This window comes from Lontra canadensis, unplaced genomic scaffold (genome assembly GCF_010015895.1).
Source record: "Lontra canadensis isolate GAN:19392208 unplaced genomic scaffold, GSC_riverotter_1.0 scaffold9, whole genome shotgun sequence".
Classification (NCBI taxonomy): domain Eukaryota; kingdom Metazoa; phylum Chordata; class Mammalia; order Carnivora; family Mustelidae; genus Lontra; species Lontra canadensis.
This window is the reverse complement of record NW_022631003.1, coordinates 10,098,830-10,119,759: the sequence shown is the minus strand read 5'-3', so window position 1 is coordinate 10,119,759 and position 20,930 is coordinate 10,098,830. Positions and strand designations below refer to the sequence as shown.

General features: G+C 35.7%; 1 protein-coding gene across 2 annotated transcripts in view; it reads right to left on the bottom strand.

Annotated features, from left to right (window-relative positions):
- Positions 1-20,926, bottom strand: part of ZFC3H1 (zinc finger C3H1-type containing) — a 47,893-nt gene extending 26,967 nt beyond the window's left edge. The window contains exons 1-11 of one of the 2 annotated variants that reach the window (XM_032854791.1): positions 20,102-20,926; positions 14,449-14,865; positions 11,052-11,116; positions 8,483-8,681; positions 8,012-8,235; positions 6,317-6,440; positions 4,283-4,380; positions 2,448-2,657; positions 2,100-2,264; positions 851-988; positions 129-250 (exon numbers count right to left, since the gene is read on the bottom strand). In XM_032854791.1, the coding sequence (XP_032710682.1) occupies positions 129-250; positions 851-988; positions 2,100-2,264; positions 2,448-2,657; positions 4,283-4,380; positions 6,317-6,440; positions 8,012-8,235; positions 8,483-8,681; positions 11,052-11,116; positions 14,449-14,865; positions 20,102-20,696 (2,357 nt within the window). In that variant the 5' untranslated portion in view covers positions 20,697-20,926. The remainder of the gene's footprint in view (positions 1-128; positions 251-850; positions 989-2,099; positions 2,265-2,447; positions 2,658-4,282; positions 4,381-6,316; positions 6,441-8,011; positions 8,236-8,482; positions 8,682-11,051; positions 11,117-14,448; positions 14,866-20,101) is intronic. The other variant, XM_032854792.1, reaches the window with a different exon arrangement.
- Positions 20,927-20,930: the final 4 nt, after the last annotated feature.

Genomic DNA, 20,930 nt, shown 5'->3' with positions numbered 1-20,930 from the left:
ACATTAAGTCTGGATCTTGGATAAAATCAGCACCACTCATCTCCCAATGTCAATAAACTGTATAAAGACTAAGTTAAGTACTGAAATAGCACATACCTTTAAAGCTAATTACAAAAAATGCTACTCACTTGGCAATCTCTTCCTTTAACAATCTATATTCAATCTTCTTTTCTTCAGGCAAAGCTTCAGGTGTTCGCATGGGATCATTTTCTTTTTCAGATTTTGGAGGTACTTTCGGTTTTGAAGCTTGCTAGAAAATAGTTAGTCAACCAGATCAACAGCTTCCAATAAAACCACTGAAATTTATATTTCACATCACAACCCGGTGCACATTTATGTAGATAGAAATAACTGAATAACTTCATAATTATTTTCTATTTGTTTTCTTAAAACAATGCAGCCTGTTAGCCAAACTTAACTATATGATCCACTAAGTCTACAGTTTTAAAATAATAGAACTAAATCATATGTAACCTACATACGTATAGTAAAAATAGGGGTAAAAGTTATATTTGGATTTTATGTTTAATAAAAACTGTTTTCTGGTAATGTGATACAATTTTCAAAGCAATACATTTCCTTAGTACAGAGGACAATTATCCACTCAATTTTTACTAGTTTGAAAAAGGGACTAGTCAGTTGGGAAAAAAATGGATTTTTGATAGTTAAATCTAATTAAATTTATACATTCTTCATTCCGTAAAGTCCTAAATAACACAAATACTTAAAATATTTCCACAATTCAATATATTAAAAATCTAGACCTCTAAGGTCTAATTTTTGGGGGAGGAAAAAAAACCTTTAATGACTATCAATAAATCATCTTTTTATCTTTCATTATTGCACTGACCTCAGCAGTTCGTCTCGCTTCTTTAATCATGGACTCCAATCCACCAAAAACACTATTTGTTGACTTGGAAGCTTCTCCATCAGACTCACTGTCATCTGAATCATTCAGTGTTACAACTACTGACTTATGCTTTGGAAGCTGCAAAAACAATGTATTTGTTTCTTCTGATGACAAAAGTAACTATTTTTTCTTGGTTCTACCCCCAATTAGATGTGTTGCCTTGGACAAGTCATTTAATCTCTTGAATTTCAATTCCTAAAAATAATGGACTCCAAGTAGACAGTCTATGGTTTCTTATGATTATGCTGAATATCTAACTTTGTCCCACTTAACCAATACTGGTTATTTGCCCACCACATAAAATACTCTACATTTTCTGTAGTTCTAGAAACTACTATGATCATCTTTCCATTAAGTTTTATTTTCTCCAACTTTCTTTTTTTTCTTTAATTACTTTGGGTGGGGGGAAGGGCAGAGGGAGACAGAGAAAGAATCTTAAGCAGGAGCTCTATCCCACAACCTTGAGATTACAACCTGAGCTGAAACTAAGAGTCGGATGCCTAACCGACTAGCCATCCAGGCGCCCTATTTTCTCCAACTTTCTATAAAGAACTAGAATGCCACCTAAATTAGCTATCTTATCAACCAAACAAAAACTTAGCAATTCTATATAGTTACTGACAAAACTTTTTGGCTTTTGTGGTTATATAGAGAGGGTAAGTGGCCAAAATTGGTTTACCTAACTGAGGCAAGATTTCAACTTGGCTTTGGCTCCAGTTATTTTATTTCAAAGCCATTGGAAAAACAAGGTAAAAAGAAACTGTCATTTCAATTTCTTTAATGGATATCAGTAAACACTATAAATAAATCCTGCCATTACGGTATAATCAATAATTGAAAAAAATACTAGCAAACATAAACAAAGGTGGGAGAAATAAAAAACATACATACAACTTGCTAAAAGTAACTCTAGAACAAAGAAAATCTGAATGGATTAATTTATATAGAAATAAAATGGCAAAAAAAAATAATGCTTCTCCAAAAACATTATCAACTAACTCTACTAGTTTTCAAGCAAAGAAACTGTTCCCATTTCACTATTAATAAATAAAAATTGTTTTTACTTATATATGAATATATGTAACATATTTAAATGAACTAGGAGTTAGGGAAGGTAAAATTTCTATAAAATTTCATAAAAATTTCTCACAAACTGTTTAACAGAATTAATTATGTTGCTTGTTTTTACCGAGATCACAGTTCGTGGAAGACGAGGTCCTCTGTGAAACTTTGGATTCTGTATCCTAGGCTGAGATACTGTATTAATACTGACTATCGATAAATTGCTTCTTGGCACAGGCTGTGAATTGTTCAGAACTGGAGGTGAAGGTGGGTCACTGTTACTGGATGTTTCCTAAATAAGGAAAAAAGATATATGAAACATTTCTAAATAAAGAAATTTCTGTCATCTTGAAAAGTCCTGAGTAAATTAGCTTCAGACTTGTCATTACTCTGAAAGGCCCAACGAATCCCAGAGAAAAGCAAAGCTAAAATTAGGGTCAAGAGCACCACCTAGAGGTTCAGGCACCTAAATTACCTCTGGCTTAAAAGCTCTTTTATTTGCAAGAGATTTAAGGAGCTCTTCTCTAAGCAGCATTTCTTCCTCCTCTTCCTCATCTGCAAAAGGTGGTTTTGGAGGCTGTTCTGGATCTTCCGGTGGGAGAGGTGGTAAAGGTGGTAGAGGAGGTAGAGGTTCAAGAGAAACACACAAGCCTTCCACATAAGGCTGGCTCAAAGGTGGCATAGACTAGTTATTTTTAAAAGAGAAAAAAATAGTAATTACAGCACAAATTTTACAAATTTCAAATATTTATCTCTGGAGCAACATTAAATTTAAAAAAGATAAACTTTAGGTTATTACTTTAATTGTAAGCATAAGTGAACTAAGTGTCACTTAGTAGATCTTAAAACTAAACCAAATTCAATATTCAACCATAAAAAGTGTAATTTTTGCAAGTAAGAAAACAACATTTTTTGAAACATCTAATTTATGAACTTCAGGGTAATTATACAAACTTCTCCATTCCCCTTCTTATATTCACTCAGCTTTCCAAAAGACAGAAATCAAAGTTTACAGGGTCTCTTCTCTAGATGATTACCTGAAAACAAGTGAGGATACTGAAAACCAAAACATATGATAGATATTTAAGTAAAAAAAAAAAAAAAAAAAATTAGGCACCAAAGGAATTCTGGAAATAGTCCAGAGTATCTCAAGAACTATCCAGAAGAATCTCTTAGATGTCTGAGCGATGGCTTCTTAGAAAGTACTTATGCAGAAAACTAAATTTATACAAATATCGGAGTTTAGATAGATTTTTGTTTCAAAGAACTGCCAGAATTTCTCTCGGCATTTAGTTCATCCATTCTCCATTTCCCAAAAGGAAACATTTCAAGGAAGAAGGGGAAAAAAAAGTTTTTTTTTTTTACTCTGTGCTCTCATATTCCCCTCACCTTAAGCTTCCAAGGAGGACACCAGATGTCCACCTAGGAACTGTGAAATGACAAAGAACCCATTAACCTACTGAGAGATCCGACTTGGTTTGTAGGTTCTTTCTAACTAGAAATAACCTCAGAACTTTTTTTTTTTTTTAAGATTTTATTTATTTATTTGACAGAGAAAGATCACAAGTAGGCAGAGAGGCAGGCAGAGAAAGAGAGGGAAGCAGGCTCTCCGCCGAGCAAAGAGCCCGATGTGGGGCTCGATCCCAGGATCCAGAGATCATGACCTGAGCTGAAGGCAGAGGCTTAACCCACTGAGCCACACAGGTGCCCCGACCTCAGAACTTTTATTTTATGATTCTCCCACTTACTTTTTTCTTTCTTTCTTTCTTTCTTTCTTTTTTTTTTAAAATGAGGTCCTGGCAGTTCTTTTAAAAAGAAGCTGGGAAAAAAGAAACTAACTTCTACATACAACGTAACATTCTTTAGCTGCAATTTCAAATTAAAAATAACTGTACTCATCAAAAGAGGAAAAAGGAAAAGAATTCATTTCTGAAAGTATCCTAATGCACTTAAGCCCAACTGCCAAAGAAGATAATGCAAAACAGCAGATAATCTTACTCTGCTTTAGAATAAATTTTTGGAGTAGCTACCAGCTGAGAAGTAAAATGGAAACATGCTAAGTACTGAAAGAAAATACACATAAGATTAAAAATTAGCTATGAAAAAAATCTCCAAACGGACAGCCTGCCAATATATAATTAACTATTTATTCTATAGGTTTCAGAGCTATTAATTTTGGTAAACAATTCTAGTTTAAGCTCTCTTTAAACATTAACTACTTTTAGTTACATACCAGTTTTTCAAAACAAATTAGGAAAGACACAAAACAACAGAATTATTTTCTTAAAAATCACATCAATTCATACTTACAGAAACCTGAGGTGGTGGAGGCAAAGAAATAGACGGTGCTGGAGAAAAATACCCCAGTGAACATTCAGAGAAGAATGGTGGCTGCACCGGTGAAGGGGCTGTAAAAAATTTTAAGAGTTTACAAACAAATATACTTTGAAAGGAATAAATTAAGATTATGATATGCCTGAAGAAATACAAATACATCTATCTAAGCAGAGTGCAAATTAGTATCTTTAACCTCCATGAGACCTCCCTACCCATTCAATAGTGTCCTTTGTCATCAGAAAGCCAGCCTTCCAACTTAAGTTGACAATTAGTGCCTTAAAACATTTTGTTCCACTTTCACTCATCTACAGGAAAGAGAACAAGAAACGCAAGAAAAACACTTTTTCTTTTTTGCAAACTATTTTTAAAGGAATAATAAAACAAAAAATTCCTGAATTTGCTGAAGTGTCCTAACCAAAGGACAAACAAAAAACAAACCAATAATGTGGTAATTCCATTCCTCCCTTTATGTGGAATGAAAAAATGAACTACTTAAGTTGTATAGAAAGCAAGTAGCAGGAATGAAAAAAACTACTTCCTGCTGTATTTATCAATTAAATGCACACTCTGTCACATTTAATAATTCTGAAATAGTTAGAATCAATGCATCTCAATGAAACTGTTAGCATTTTTCTCTTCCCTGGTAGCAGATAAAAATAATTATGCATTTTACCTTCAGTGGTTTCTTAAGCCAGTGAAATATGGCAGATTTGAAGACTACTCTTGCTACCCAGTAACTATAAACCTCAGGTAAAAAAACTAATGCTTCTTTATCCCAGCTGTCTCACAAGTCAATATGGCCATTACCCACATGATTTATATGGTTAACTTGTGCCTATATGATACTATTTGAAAATTCAATTGGCCTTTAGAACATTTTACTTCTTAAAAATAAATACCGGTAGTGAATATAGTAAAAAGCTATAATTTGACAAAGGTGAGTAAAGAAAGAGTACATTCTCAACTAATTTTTTACAAAAGTTTTTGAAAGCATAGTATATAAAATTATTTTATAGAAACAGAAAGTATTAATAATATTGTTAATACTTGGGAATACAATGAAGTATCTTGAAGAACCTGGAAGCAAGAAAACTTAATACTGACCAAAGAGAGTTAAATTCTGAAATCAAAACATAATACTCTGAAACAAAACATAATATGAAACAAACATAAGCCTAAAGTGTAACCAAAAAATAAGCACTTTTGGTAAACATAACCCAAATCATATAGATTTTTCTGTTTCTGTCTAGACACACTAAAGTAAGATTCTCATTTTGTTTTGTTCTGACAATATGACCACAGGGAGAAAAACACTGATGATATGATCTTTCAAGTAAGTGTTCCAGTTCCTAGAATGCCAACTGCATTCAGTTATCTGCTTCAGTTTTACATCTTTTAATTAGTGAGAAAATAGGTCTCCCACAGAATCACCCCTGAATAGCAACTAAAGCAAGTCTCCAGCCCTCAAGAAGAATCACATCCTAGAATATGCAATCTAATTGAACATTGCCCTGAGCAGTTCTAGCCAGCCTCTACTGAGATGCCACTAGTAGTACCACTTACCATCTCCAAATTCCTACAAAGTAACATCACTGAAAGGAGAAAGGAACCCAAGAACACGAAAGATTTTTTTTTTTCCCACTAAAGCAGAAATTGTCTATGATACGAAGATAACTTGAGATGAAAAATATATTTTTTTTAATTTAAAAGCAGTGTTCTCATCTTTCCCACAATCTTCATTTTTAAGATCAAACAGTTACTAGCAGACTTTAAACACTGCCTTTTTATTTTAAATGCTATCTAGAAAGAAACACCTGAAAGAAAGGTTAATATCATATATTTGAGGTTTGCTCTCAAAGTATCTCCACTAAATGTCTACGGTTTCCCAATTCACCAGCTAACATCACTTTCATTACACATTTCTTTCAAGATTTTGGGCAGCTTTTTGATCATTGTCCATTTATGAAAATTTGTGAATATGTGAATGTTTCCAGTTTGGGCTCATACCTGGAGAATTGGTTTCACTGTCTGTATCCATAGCAACTTCTTCATAGTTATCGTACTGATAAATGCCGCCTCCACTATCAGTAGGTTGCTTATCTAAGGATCGTCTTAGGTCAGGATCTGAAGACTAATAACACAAGATAGTTTTCAGTTTCAAAGCATTTTCTGTCTTAGTCTATTCTTAGGCTAGAAACTATAAAACAATTGACAGTTATCCTCTAGGGAACAGCATCAAAAATCATATTCCTCTGTAAAATAAGATGACACTAAGTTCCTGAACACTTATAGCCTCTCTGTATGAGAAACTGGATGAATAAATTCAAGTTTTATGCCATCAAGACTATATTTTAGAGGCTCCTTGGTGGCTCCATTGGTTGAGCATGTGACTCTTGGTTTCAGGTCATGATCTCATGATTGTGGGATCAAGCCCTGCATTGGGCTCTGTACTCAGTGCAGAGTCTGCTTCAGATTCTCTGTCCCTTTCCCTTACTTTCTCTCTCTAATGAATAGAAATCTTTTTTAAAAACCCTATAAAGTATTTTGAAAAAATACAGTAACATCTTAGTTATGAATACACTGATGACAGCTGAAAACTAGAAACTCTTAGGTGATATGTCTGTGTGTAGTTTTCTTTTTGTATTTCTTACATTTCACTCAGAGACAGTTTATAGCTAACAAAGCCTATCCAGATTGCTAAGAGTAATGTACAAATACATACTTTTCTCTTTAAAAAGATTCTAACAAAGTACTCTTTAGAAGTTCCAAGTATTATAAATTCCTTGCTTAAGCAAACCTAATTTGACTCCTTAAAATTAAAGAACTCTTATTCTTTAATATTCCTCTCTTCTTCAACAGTTCATTCAGAAGCATAATTTCAAATCTCAAAATCCTGAAATTTGTCACTGATAATACATCACAAGATTAATTATTAAATCTCCAGTTTACTGCCTGACACCATCCATAATAAACAATGACAATTATCAATGACATTACTTGGTAAAAGTTTGCAAATGCTAAATAAGTAACTAAAGTAAGCACAAGCACTCATGCTATGATGATTTAACTTTCTTTAAAACAGTCCATACCAATTAGTTGTGACACACTTTTAATTCTACAATACTAAACAAATGCTAAAAAAAAAATTAATGAAATTCTGCCCCTATACTTAGGGTATGACTATTTTCCAGATAAGTCCTCACTACAATTTAGTAATCCTACTTTTTTTTTTTTTTTAAGATTTTATTTATTTATTTGACAGAGAGAGACACAGCAAGAGAGGAAACACAAGGAGGGGGAGTGGGAGAGGGAGAAGCAGGCTCCCATGCCAAGCAGGGATCCTGATGCAGGGCTCGATCCCAGAACCCTGAGATCACAACCAGTGCCAAAGGCAGCTGCTTAATGACTGAGCCACCCAGGTGCCCCAGTAATCCTACTTTCATCTAAATAGAGAAAGATGAAAGAGCCATAAGGAGACATTGCTAACCATACTTTTTATTTTTCATTTCTTCTATTTCTAATATCTACAACAATAGAAAACTCATTCTTAATTATAACCAAACCTCCCTCCTCCCCCTAAAAGTTATAACAAGTTCTATTAAACACAAAAACTCTATACTTTTTCTTAGTTGATTGTATTTATGAAGATAAGGACACTTAAATTTGAATAATGTTTTGATTTTATATTTTTACACTCTTTACCTTACTTCTTGATCTCCTCTTCCCACCAACCAATTTCATGAATCGATTGTACTGCTCTTCCTGATTTGAGAGATCTCGAATTTTTCTGATTTCTTCTTCTCTTTTCCTTCTCTCTTCTTCTTCAGCTTGTTTCCGCTGATCCTCTTCTTTCTGTCTTTCCTGTTCTTTTTGTTGTTGTAGTTTCTTCCATGCTTTTGTTTGCTGCTTCCTTAATGCTTGTTTAGCTTTAAATAAAAATACAGAAACATTGGTACCTATTAGTTATAATTTTCTAGATAAAAGAAAATAAGAGCTTTATAATTTATTTTCATTGTCATTAAATCAAATATACAAATGCTCCTCCAAGTCCTGTTTATATAGGACTGTCTCCCATTCGGGGCCCTACAGGTTCCCAAACTCCAAACTTTCTGAATTAAAATCTTAAAACTGTATTGATATGTGAAATCAAAAGAATTTAACAGAAATGATCACCTGTTGTGCTAACTTTTTTGGCTGAATGTGTTTTCGTACTGGTTTTAACTTTTTGCTGTACAGTTTTCGTCTTAGTCAACTTTTCTTTGCTTTCCTTCATCACCTGCTGTTCTTTTTGTTGCCATTTTTTACTGGCTGACTGAAGAGCCAAAAGACGAAGTTGTAGTTCTGACAGTTCCTCTTCATCTTCACCAAGTTTCTTTGAAAAAAGAAATAGTCGTAACTTTTTAGTTTTATTATTTGACTTTAAACATTTCACCAAGTCAAACCTCTCCAAGGATCAGAATTTAGTTGTAAAGCAAATACTTAAAGGCAATATAAGTAAAATAAGGAAACTGAACTATTTACCACAGCCCTACACCTCCAATCCCTATGATACAGACAGATCAACCTGTGGAGGGTGTGTGTGTATATGTAAGTTGAAGAGTTAGAGGGGATGAATACAACCGATGGAATAGTATGATGCAAAAGGGAAGTTAAGTGTCAGAGATCAACATTTAATTGAGCCTCCCAAGCAAAAAAGTAAAAATCTGATGACAGCAAATGCAAAATATAATTGAAAATGTCAGGTAAACTAAGCACAGATCCTTTTTTTTTTTTAAGATTTTATTTATTTGACAGAGAGAGAGAGAGACACCTCACAAGTAGGCAGAGAGGTAAGCAGAAGGAGAGGGGGAAGCAGGCTCCCTGCTGAGCAGAGAGCCTGAGGCGGGGGATGTGGGACTCGATCCTAGGACCCTGAGACCTCGACCACACGCTTAACACACTGAGCCACCCAGGCGCCCCTAAGCACAGATTCTTAATTGAAGTACATGGATATAATGGGGATAGACGTATTTGGGAGTCCTCTGGCTTCCCCATCCTTTGAAATTAAATGCAAAACTGTTTTTCTTTTATGCATATGTATAAAAAAGGAGGGAATCAAAAGAGACTAAGAAACTAAGACTCAAAAGGTCAAGGCTCACTTACCTAATAATCTTTGCTTACACATCAATTATAATCACATTTGTCTAATATCCAATTAAATTATTTAACTTCTTAAGATACTTTAACCACAAAGAAAACAGTGGGTACTTCCTACTGGTTTCACTCTACTATGAACTATTATAAATGCCTAACTGAATTGCCACCACATATTTCAGTACTTCAGTTTATCCAAACCAGGCTATAGGTACCCTTTCCACTGTTGGGAAATATATGTAACAAAGGAGTTGAAAAAATTATCTTTTTTTAACTCTAAGTCACTTAAACATACCAAATTCTACTACTTGGTCCTGTAGTTCTAGAACTGTGCTATCCAGTATGGTGGCAATGAGCCCCATGTGGCTATTTAAATTTAAATTAACTAAAACTGAGTAAGAAATTTAGTTCCTCAGCCACGCTAATCACATTTCAAGTGCTTAAAAGCCACATGTGGTTAATAGCTACCATATTGGAAAGTACAAATAAAGAACATTTCCCATTATTGTAGAAAATTCTATTGGATAGTGCTGATCGAAAGCATTTAAAATAAAGCTATTGTCACTGTTCCATGGAGACTTAAAAGTCTTTCATCACTTTTTGCAACCACTCCTTTTGGAATAAAAGAAAGAAGTTACTCATTCAGTCATACAACTATATGCTATGTAAAGCAGCTACCTGATCAGCAAGATTACTGAACCCCATTTAACTTCTGGCTTTAACATTTAAGTCCTACATAACTTCAGGTAACTCACTTAATCTATCCATATAAATCTTACCTCATTTATAAACCAAATAATGTCTCCCTAATTTATGAAGTTATTTTAAGGACATTAAAAAATATATATACATGCACACACATATGCGTGTGTGTGTGTGTGTGTGTGTTTGTGTGTACATGGGTATATGTTGTATTATCAATCTTAAATTCAGGATCATCTCTTTTCTAAAGCTTCTAGGCTCTTTGCTTCATTTTAATTTACTCATAAAAACTAATTGAAATCTTAAAAGAAGGAACTGAAGGTATTTCAGATCTCTAATTCAACAAAGAAAAGGCTTGGGCTATTGAGAGCTACTACATGTCAAACACAGTGCCAGGTGCCTCTGTACTTTATCCTGCTCAACCTGGCCACAATCCAGAGAACAGATGATATCACACTCATTCTGTAGAAAAAGAAATCAAGGCAAGCAAAGGCAAAGAGCTTACACAAGAACACTCAGCTAGTAAGAGGAGCTAGAACCGAATAGCAGGTCAAGGTCTAACTCCAAAGATTTCCCACACAGGATAATCCCCCAACAGCAGGAAAACAAACTCTCTGGGTGAAAAATAAAAGTTTCAAAAAACTAACCAACAAAAAGATCATCTATGGATATACATAAAAAACACTTCAATTAAATTCAATTTAACTGAACCCAGCACAAAGATACTGAAGGACATCTCTCCAGATTTTATCTTTAAGATTTATGTCCAAATGGAGGTAATGATGAAAGAAATGACATAAAGGAAATGAGTAGAAAGCAAGACAGAACCTTCTTTCAAAAGAAAAGAGTAAAGCAGTATAAGAATCAGTCTTACAGAGACACCCAATTCCAGAAAGCAGAATCTTACCTTTTCAGATAGAATGTCTGAGGCACTAATTCTTCTTGTTAAATTTTGTTCTTTATCTTCTAATCCTTTAAAATAAAACAGCATACTTTGAATACTCCAAAAAACAGCTACCATCAATTTAAAATAAAATGCTGTATGATATTTAGTAGTAATTATTTTAAGAAGTCTCTCGTTTTCACAATCACTGACTAAGAAGAATTCTATTAGAATGAAAATCTGACCAAACTTTTCATATCAGCCTCATTTCTGAAGTTATCAGGCAAAATGATTCAAAATATTAAATAAGTTAAAACCGTACTTTGATAAAAGGACTATGAATTAAAAGTAATTATTTCAATAACAAAATTTACATTAAGTTGGCAGCACCTTATGAGCACAAAGCTACCTTAAAAACAAGTACAAACCATAAATTTCAAACTATAAATCTAACTTTACACAAAGTCTATAAAAGCAGGTAATTGTTTAATTCACCAAACATGTAGTTAGACACTGTCCTACCACGGTTATGGGTCTCTACAATACAGTTATTTCAATTCTGATATTTCCAAGATGAAAATTGGTCTTTTGCAGTCATGCTGTATTTTTTAAATTATTATCCAGAATTCTAAACTGAGCTAAAGACAATCATCAGGACATAGGTGGTAGTTAAAACCATATAATTAAGAACACCCTTGGAGAATGGAATAGAGGGCATTCGACAGTTGAGGAAACAAAGGAAAACTTCAAAAAAAAAAAAAAAAGAAAGAAAATCAGAAGGTTATAAGAAATTCTAGATGTGTATGGTATTATCAAAACCCCCAAATTTCATATTTATCAAGAAGAACATCACTAAATATAGTAGATATGTCTACTCCCTATAGAATATTCTCAACATTGTGGCCTGAATGGTCCTTTGAGAATATAAATTAATTATACCAGTCCTTTTGTTCAAGATCCTTCAGTAGTTCACATTTCATTTGGAATAAAAAACAAAGTTCTTATGAGGCTCTACATGATCTATCCCAACCCATCATCTCTGACTTCTTGTCTTCCACTACTCAGCACCCCCACTCTCTTTTCTTTAGGGGCAAGGCCTGTTATTCCTCAAATATGGCAGGTACCCTTCTGCCTTAACAGTAGTTATTCTAGTTTGTTGATTCTCAAACTTTACCAGGTATTAGAATCAACAAGAAGGCTCGTTAAATACAGATTCTTGGACCACTTTCTCTTAAGAGGTTCTTCGTATGAACATATTTGCATTTTCCTTCCCAAAATGTAATCACTTTCTTGGATTTCTCCCAGTCTGTAGTCTCCCTTAACCTCTGTATTTTCAACCAGACTCCTTGAAAGGCTGGTCCATGCTGACTCTCTACTTTACCTCTCAATCCAATGCCATCTGCTTTTCTGCTCTTCACTGAAACTAGTCAGGGCAGAGTTACTTTGATGTAATTACAAAATTAATTTTAATTTTCCTTCATTTTTTTATTTCATTCTTCCATTGATTTAGAAATTGAGCACTTTATTTCAAGCTTTGGGAAATCTATCCATGAACAGATTAGTAATTTGTGCCTTCATGGGCTTGCGTTTCAGAAAGGGGGGAGAATAAATATGATTAGTAAAAAACAGTTATGGAAAAAGTATAGCAGGGTAAGTAGGGGGGTGGCAGATACAGATTGCAGTATTAATGAGTGATCAGGAGAGGCCTGAATTTGAAGCCTTCAAATTCAAGTCTTTGAAGACCATGAGGGAATAGCCAAATGGATATGCGAGGGAAGAGCTTTCTAGGCAGATAATAAATAGCTAGAGCGATGATTTTTTTTTTTTTTAAGATTTTATTTATTTATTTGACAGAGAGAGAGAGTGAGAGAGGGAACACAAGCAGGGGGAGAGGGAGAAGCAGGCTTCCTGCTAAGCAGGGAGCCCGATGCAGCCCTTAGTCCAAGGACTCTGGGATCATGACCTGAGCCAAGGCAGATGCCTAACAACTGAGTTACCCAGGTACCCCTAGAGTATTGATTTTCTAACTTTGGCCCTTGGACCAGCATTACCAGGAAACTTGATAAAAATGCAAATGCTGGGGTGCCTGGATGGTTCAGTTGGTTAAGCAGCCTGTTAAGGCTGCCTTGGGCTCATGTCCTGATCCCAGAGTCCGGGGATTAGCCTCTCATCCTTCCCTCTACTCAGCCGCAAGTCTGTTTCTCCCTCTGCCCCTGACCCCACTTGTGCTAGCTTGCCCTCATGCGTGCTCTCTCTCTCTCTCTCTCTCTTTCTAGTGCATGTGCGATCTCTCTCAAATAAATAAAAATTGTTTAAAATTTAAAAAAAAAATGAAAAGAAAAAATGCAAATGCCCAGGCCCTATCCTAGGTCTACTGAAAATTCTAAATAAAACATTAGCAAACCTTTATTTGTGAAGACTTTTTATTGCCCCAAACTGGAAGAACTCAAATATCCTCAAATGGAAATGGGTACACAAACTGTACCATAACTATACAATGGCACATTCAGTAATAATGAACTAGTGATATATACAACTACATGATGAATCTCAAATACATTATGCTAACTAAATGAAGGAAGCTAGAATCAAAAGGCAATATACTGCATGACTCCATTTATACGACATTTTGGAAAAGGCAAAACTATAGAGAAAGAAAACAATCAGTAATTATATGGTGGGGTAAGGGAGGAAGGAACTGATTACAAAGGGGCATGGGACAATCTGTGAGAGTTAACAAAACTGTTCTATTATCTTAATTGAGGTGCCTGGCAATGGTTACCCAACTGCCTACATTTGTCAAGACTTAAAGCACTACACGCTAAAAAAGGTAAATTTTACTGCATATAAATTATACCCTCATAAAAAAAAGAAAAAATTTAACAAATCAAATCCATGATGTACAAAAATGACATAACAACTACCTGGATTTATCCTAAATATACAAGAGTAGCTTAACACTACAAAATTAACTAATATAATCTATTACACTTATACATTAAAAGAGGAAAAATCAGATGTTTTTCTCAATTAAGAAAAAAGATGTGAAAAACTTCAACATCCATTCATCCTGAAAATCTCAAACAAGGAAAAGGGGGGATAAAAACTTTCTACCCAACAAAGGATACCTCCAAAAAATCTAACATCATGTTAAATGCAAATAATCCAAAGCATTTTGTAAGTTAGGAAACGAAAGGTCCACTGATACACTTACGTTAAAAATTGTATTAGAAGGACAAAAAGATCAGATTGAAACTAAATCTATCATTACTGAATAATATGACTGTCAATGTAGAAAGTGCAAAAAGAATTCACAGATAAAGTATTGAAATCATTTCAATGAAGCACACTACCAAAATAACTAGTTACCCCATAGAGAAAGAAGAATCTTAGCACTAATTGAAAATTTTAATTCCATTACCTTGACTAGGTTCAGTAGTGTCAGATTTCAGGGAAAGCTGTTTTGTTCCATCTTTAACTTTTTTCAACCGGTTCTTATCCCCTGGTAAAGTCAATTTTTGCCTGAGTGGTTTTAATTCAAATGCCTGAAAAGTTTTGACCTGTGTTTTCTCCTCAGGAGCTACTTCTTTACTTGGGTCTTTTGTAATACTGACATTATCAGTGCTTGCTTGGTCCTCAAAGTTCAATGTTTTAGCATCTTCCTGCACATTCTCTTCTTTGCTACTCAAAGCTAGTTTTTCATCTTTATTGATGCATTCTAATTCCAACTGTATTTGCTTATACTTCAAAAGTAAGTCTTCAAAAGTTTCTTCTCCACAGTTTTCACTTTTTGATGAATAATTTTGTTTTCTTGATGGAGATCTTCCAAAACTTTTGGCTGAAGAGCATATTAAGGAAACAAGCTTCCGAAGTTTTTCCAGTAAATTTAATAAAAACACATTAAGTTATAGATAACTTATCTCCCTTTTTAGCGTGTTTTTCGAAAAAGACGAGTTAGTATTTTTAACTACTAAATTACATTTACTGTATGCCCAATTTCTTAATGTGCCTGTATTTCAAATTTAACAAGTAACCATACAGAACAATCCACTTAGAAAATCACTGGTATCAGTTATTATGGACAGTACCTACAGGTATTCCACCTACTTAGATTAGGGCAGCATTCCTTCTATAGTTATCAGAAAAGCCTATATAAGCTATATCTTAAAGATTCCTTTCTAAAGGAAGAGGAGAAATAGAATGGTTTGTCAGATATGGGGAATTTACATTCCAGATAATGAGGAAACATTTCCTCTTAATTCGTTTCTTCTCTTGTCTCAAATTTAAAAAAAGAAGATAAAAAACACTGACAACTAATAGTTAAAACTAGTTTATAAATAGGAAGCATTTTCTTAAAAACCAAATACATAAGAATCTTGAAGCTCAAGTATACTAATATGCAACATACGCACAACAAACAACGAGGGAATTACTTTTTTTTTTTTTTAAAGATTTAATTTATTTATTTGACAGAGAGAGAGAGAGAGAGAGATCACAAGTAGGCAGAGAGGCAGGGAGAGAGAGAGGAGGAAGCAGGCTCCCTGCTGAGCAGAAAGCCAGATGCGGGGCTCGATCCCAGGACCCTGGAATCACGACCTGAGCCGAAGGCAGAGGCTTAACCCACTGAGCCACCCAGGCACCCCGGGAATTACATTATTTAAAAAAAAAATAACTTCCATAGTATTCACAATGTATATCTTATAAATTAATTTGTCTCTGAAGATAGGGAATAATGCTACCAAAAAATGTTTTCCTCCTCTAACACAGTGATACATAGAACATAACTTTTTCCTTAGAAATAAATGGCTACAAAATTCCAAACTATAATTTTTACTCAAAATAATTCACACTGGCAAAAATTGTTACACCTCACTTCTCCAGCCTAGAAATTAACAAGATTTAAAGACAAGTACTTTATGTGACAATCATTTAAAACTGGCTAGGATGGGACGCCTGGGTGGCTCAGTTGGTTAAGCGGCTGCCTTCGGCTCAGGTCATGATCCCAGCGTCCTGGGATCGAGTCCCACATCGGGCTCCTTGCTTGGCGGGGAGCCTGCTTCTCCCTCTGCCTCTGCCTGCCTCTCTGTCTGCCTGTGCTTGCTCACTCTCTCTCCCTCTGTCTCTGGCAAATAAATAAATAAAATCTTTAAAAAAAAAAAAAAAAAACTGGCTAGGATATAACATTACAGTTCCCTAAAGATGGTTCCTCTGTTTAACAACCTACAGTACCAATCAACCTTCAGATATTTTAAAATTTCCCTGATGACTAATACAAGAATGGGAATCACCACCAAATTTTTTTTCACCACCATTAATTTCAGAAACTAAACTAGCATTACAACTGAAAATCTTAACAGTTCTGCAACAAAACTGTTTTAGTTAACCTCTGGTTCTGTGACCTAAGCTCTTCAGAGCCAAGTTTCTTTAAACAATATTAATCTCTCATAACCTGTCTTAACTCTTCAACCAAACAGAATCTGACTTCTGCTAGCTGAGTTTGTTTATCCACCATGTTTTCAAACTATTTTACCTGACTTCTCCACAGCTTTGGACACTGCAAACAACTTCTCTCTTGGCTTTTCTAACTCCACTCTCCTTTTTTCCCTACATTCTATCTTCCTTTAAGTCTTCATGACTCCTTTCCAACTCCTATAATAATGGTGTTCTCACTATTTAGCCTCTTTCACTTTTCCTTTTGAGCATTCTAGTGCACTCCTGTATTTTATGTAATACAAGGAGAAGTTTGGCCTCATGATAGACATTCTGGGTCTTATCTTCCACAAGCCATCTCCTACTCTGCTGCTGAACTAATGTATCTAGAAGACAAATCTGATCAGATCTGTCCCCTTGTTTAAATCTCATTAAGAACAAAATCCGAAATACTTACAATGGCATACAATGCCTTCATTTGACCTGTACTTCCTTTCCAATCTCACATTTCCCCTGTTCATCACAATTTATGCACAGCTTTGTATTTAGGTTTTTCTGTTCTTCAAATTGACCCCAATCTAAAACTCAAATGAACCTCCTATCTGAAGCCAGAGCATTACTTGCTCCCCCCACCATGATATACTTTGTACATAAATTCTGTAATTATCCTCATCTACATATCACTTTTCAATGGAGCCATCCAAAGGCATAACCACAGTGATTAAAAAAAATAAAACTGAAGACTTTGGGAAGATTTGTAGAGAGAAAAGATTCAATACACTAACAGAAAAGACAGAAAAATGAGGAAAAGCAACGGAGTTACAACTGTAACTAATCTCTGTCAAGGCTAAATAAGATCTCCTACTTCTGTCTAATACAGCACAACTGGGATGAAACCAACACTTAGAGAAGATTTAATTTTAAACTAGTTAAGATGCAATTTCTAAGTGAAATCTGGTTTAAAAAAAAAAACGCTTTCCAACTGCAAGTGAAAATGACTTTCTACTGATGAGAGACACTGGCCTAATTATGTTACCTCTCATATTAGAAAGTTTAAAACAGTAGTCAACCAAAGGAAACATATGCTAAGAGGGACTTACAAAGTGTCTATCACTAAGAAAAATTTTAAATGAATGATAATGAAAATAAGTGCCACATCAGAATCTGGTTTTTTTTTTTTTTTTTGGTTTTTTTTTTTAAGATTTTATTTATTTGTCAGAGAGCGAGCGAGCACAAGCAGGCAGAGTGGCAGGCAGAGGCAGAGAGAGAAGCCGGCTCCCCACTGAGCAAGAAGGCTCCATGTGGGCCTGAATCCCAGGATCCTGGGATCATGACCGGAGCCAAAGGCAGCAGCTTAACTGACTGAGCCACCCAGGTGTCCTGAGTGGGTTCATTTCATTTCTTTAAAGCTGCACCTAGCTTACCTTAATCATTACAGAAAAGTAAGTGAAAAACAAAAAAACAAACAAAAACTACTACCCATGTTACTTCACTTCTAGATTATGGAAATGAGCCACAGTATATCCCTTATTCTTACCTTTTTTTTTTTTTTTTTTTTTTTTGGAAACTCCACCCCCAGTATGAGGCTTGAACTCACACCCCAAGATCAAGAGTCACATCCTCTACTGACTCATCTAGCCAGGTGCCCCACAACTCTTATTCTTTCTTAAAGTAATTATTTATAAAATAAAACTGTCATTATTATAAGTGCACAGTGGATATACGAATAAGCCTGAATGAATACAGTCTTGGAATTAAGGAATTTAAATTAATAAAATTTTGTATTACAAATTTTGTTTGCTCACATTATATAAAAGTAGCTGAAAACTATGTTTTCCTTCACAAATTCTTACAAAGAATACCACCTCTAGGATGGATTAATGATACTTCATAAGGAAAACAATGAGCAGAGGATCAAAACAAGCATCCTCTTCTTAAGTGCAGCATCTATGGAAAAGAAAGAGCAAGAGAGCTCATTTCTGCTAAGTTACTACGGAAATTGGACTGGATATATCCCTGTACTTTTTTCACATCATATGCCTGTTTATTAAAAGGAACATATAAGCTTAACAATTAATAAATATACATATGGCAAAGACCAAACTGGTATTGAATGAATGGACAGAAAGAAGGCAAAGGCAGGAGCTAAGCAAATTCCCTCATCACCACCTTCTCTAATACAGATTAAATGAAGAAAAAACTGCGCTCCCAGAGTACTTTTTTACATATCTCATTTTGAAGTTTTTACATTAAACTATATATTTATTACATTAAACTGTATTTATTCACATCTGTCTCTCCAACACAAATTCTAAGCTTCCTCTTTTATATTCTTAAAAAATATATATGTGAAGCAGCCTCTTTTTAGAATCAGAATCAACAACTAACAAATCCTTCATTAAAAAAATATCTTGGGCAGAGTTCTTCTTTTTTTGAAAGAACATCATTTATCTTTTTAAAAGTTAAATCCCTACTTGATTTTCTTTGAAACAATACTAGGTGCTCCTAATCCAACTTTTGGTTGCAGAATTAAGTTTTTTCGGGCCACTAGCACCAGAAACTGCCACTTTGTACCTAAACTTACATTTCTTGCCCATTTATTATTCCGTCATCTGGAAAAGATCATTTGATCCTAAGTATTCTATAAAAACATTGTTGAATGTCTTCCAAACAAATGTCATTACATGTAAGTTTCATATATAATATTTTAAATCAATATACCATAGAAATTACAACCAATAATAACTGTACTTATAATGATTTTTATGCAGTTATCATGAAATAAAACCTAGGTCTACAAAACCCATCACAACCTAGCAAACCTTCAGATGACTGATTCCCCAGTATAAATCTTAAGTAAACTTAAGAATTACAGATAATGGGATTAGAGACAACAAAAATCAGATATTTTTGCTATTTTCCTTTCAACGTCCCCATAATCTCCTCCCTTCCAGACACTCCATGGCTTTCAATATATTAAAAGTAAAATAGTGTTTATCTTTCTCTAACCTACATTTGAGTTATAAAATGTTCAAAAGTGAACATAAGAAATAAAGAAGGTAAAGTTTTGCAGAAGGTTGTATGAATTCAATAGTGTTGGTAAAGATACGGGTCTTTCTCCCTCCCCCACTTTAAAAGGCAGCATGTGTAAAAATTAATCAGGAAAGGTAAAAGCAGAATCACAAATAAAAACTATAGCATTATGTAGAATGGAACTTCATAATTTTCAATGTCAAAGTTCAATACACGCAACAGTATTCCCCAAATCGTTTGATTCCTTTTTCTCCTTCTAACAATCTAAGTCAACCTTTTATAAAAACAAAGTTCTTGTACCGGTGAAAGTAAATACTATTGAAACCTGGGTTTCCGATGTACAATTGCAAATCTGATCTCACTAACCTGTCCCCAATCCATAATACCTTAATGTTAAAAAGCAATATATCCAAAAAAACAACCTTAAGAAACAGGTCTATATAGTGTGACACACGGAGACTACCAAAGAACAACTTAAAGTATACTGACATAGTGACAAATAAGCGGTTCTGATGGTTCAGAAAAGTTACTCATCTCATAGACCTAATAATGACGCTAAAGGGAACTTTAGTAAGTGACACACCCAGGGAGGACCGCCACGTTAAGGATACAACTCTTCCGAGGTGGAGAGGGCTCTCGCCAGCTCTGACTGCTGCTGAATCCGGATCCTGCTCCTCCCAGAGGAGGTCTGCCCCCCGGCTTGCCTCCTCGCTCACCCCCTCCTCGCCCCCGACTCCAGCGACTTCCACCCCGGTAAGGCCTGCCTCGAAAGCGGAAACGGTCCAAGGCGATGTGGCTCCGTTCCCAAAAGGACGGCCGGGGGCTGCTTTCGGACAGTGAGCTCGAAGGCATCCGTACGGAGGGCGGATGAGAACGGAACGGCTCTTTGGGTCGGTAGCTGCTGTGTCCCCTGAGGTGGCCCCGCTCCGACGCGTGCCGCGAGCGTGAGAAATTCCTCAACTGCTGCTGAGAAGAGGACGACGACGAGGAGGAGCCACCGCCTCCGCCAGATCCACCGCCCCGGGCCGGGTGAGGAGGCCTTCGCCGCGGATATGGCAACAGCCCGCCGCCACTGCTGCTGCTGCTGCTCCGGCTCCGTATCTGGCTGTTGTTATCGTCGTCGCTGATTTCCCCATCTTCTAGCTCCCCTTCTTCCTTGGGCGAGAGGCCACTGGAGGCCGGGGCCGAAATATCTGCGGTCGCCATCCCGGGAGCAGCGCCTTCCCCACAACCTTAGCCCTCCGTCCGGGGATCCGCCCGACAATTGCTTTCCTCCCCGGTTCCCTTCTTTTCTAACGGACCCGGTCGGTGCGGCCTTACCCTACTCGGACACCTAGCGGGCTTTGCTCCCCAACTTCCCCGCACCCCAGCTCTTTCTCGCCGGACCGTCGCAACCCAGTTCCCTTCCCTAGCGCCCCCTTGCTCCTCCGCGATCGGGGC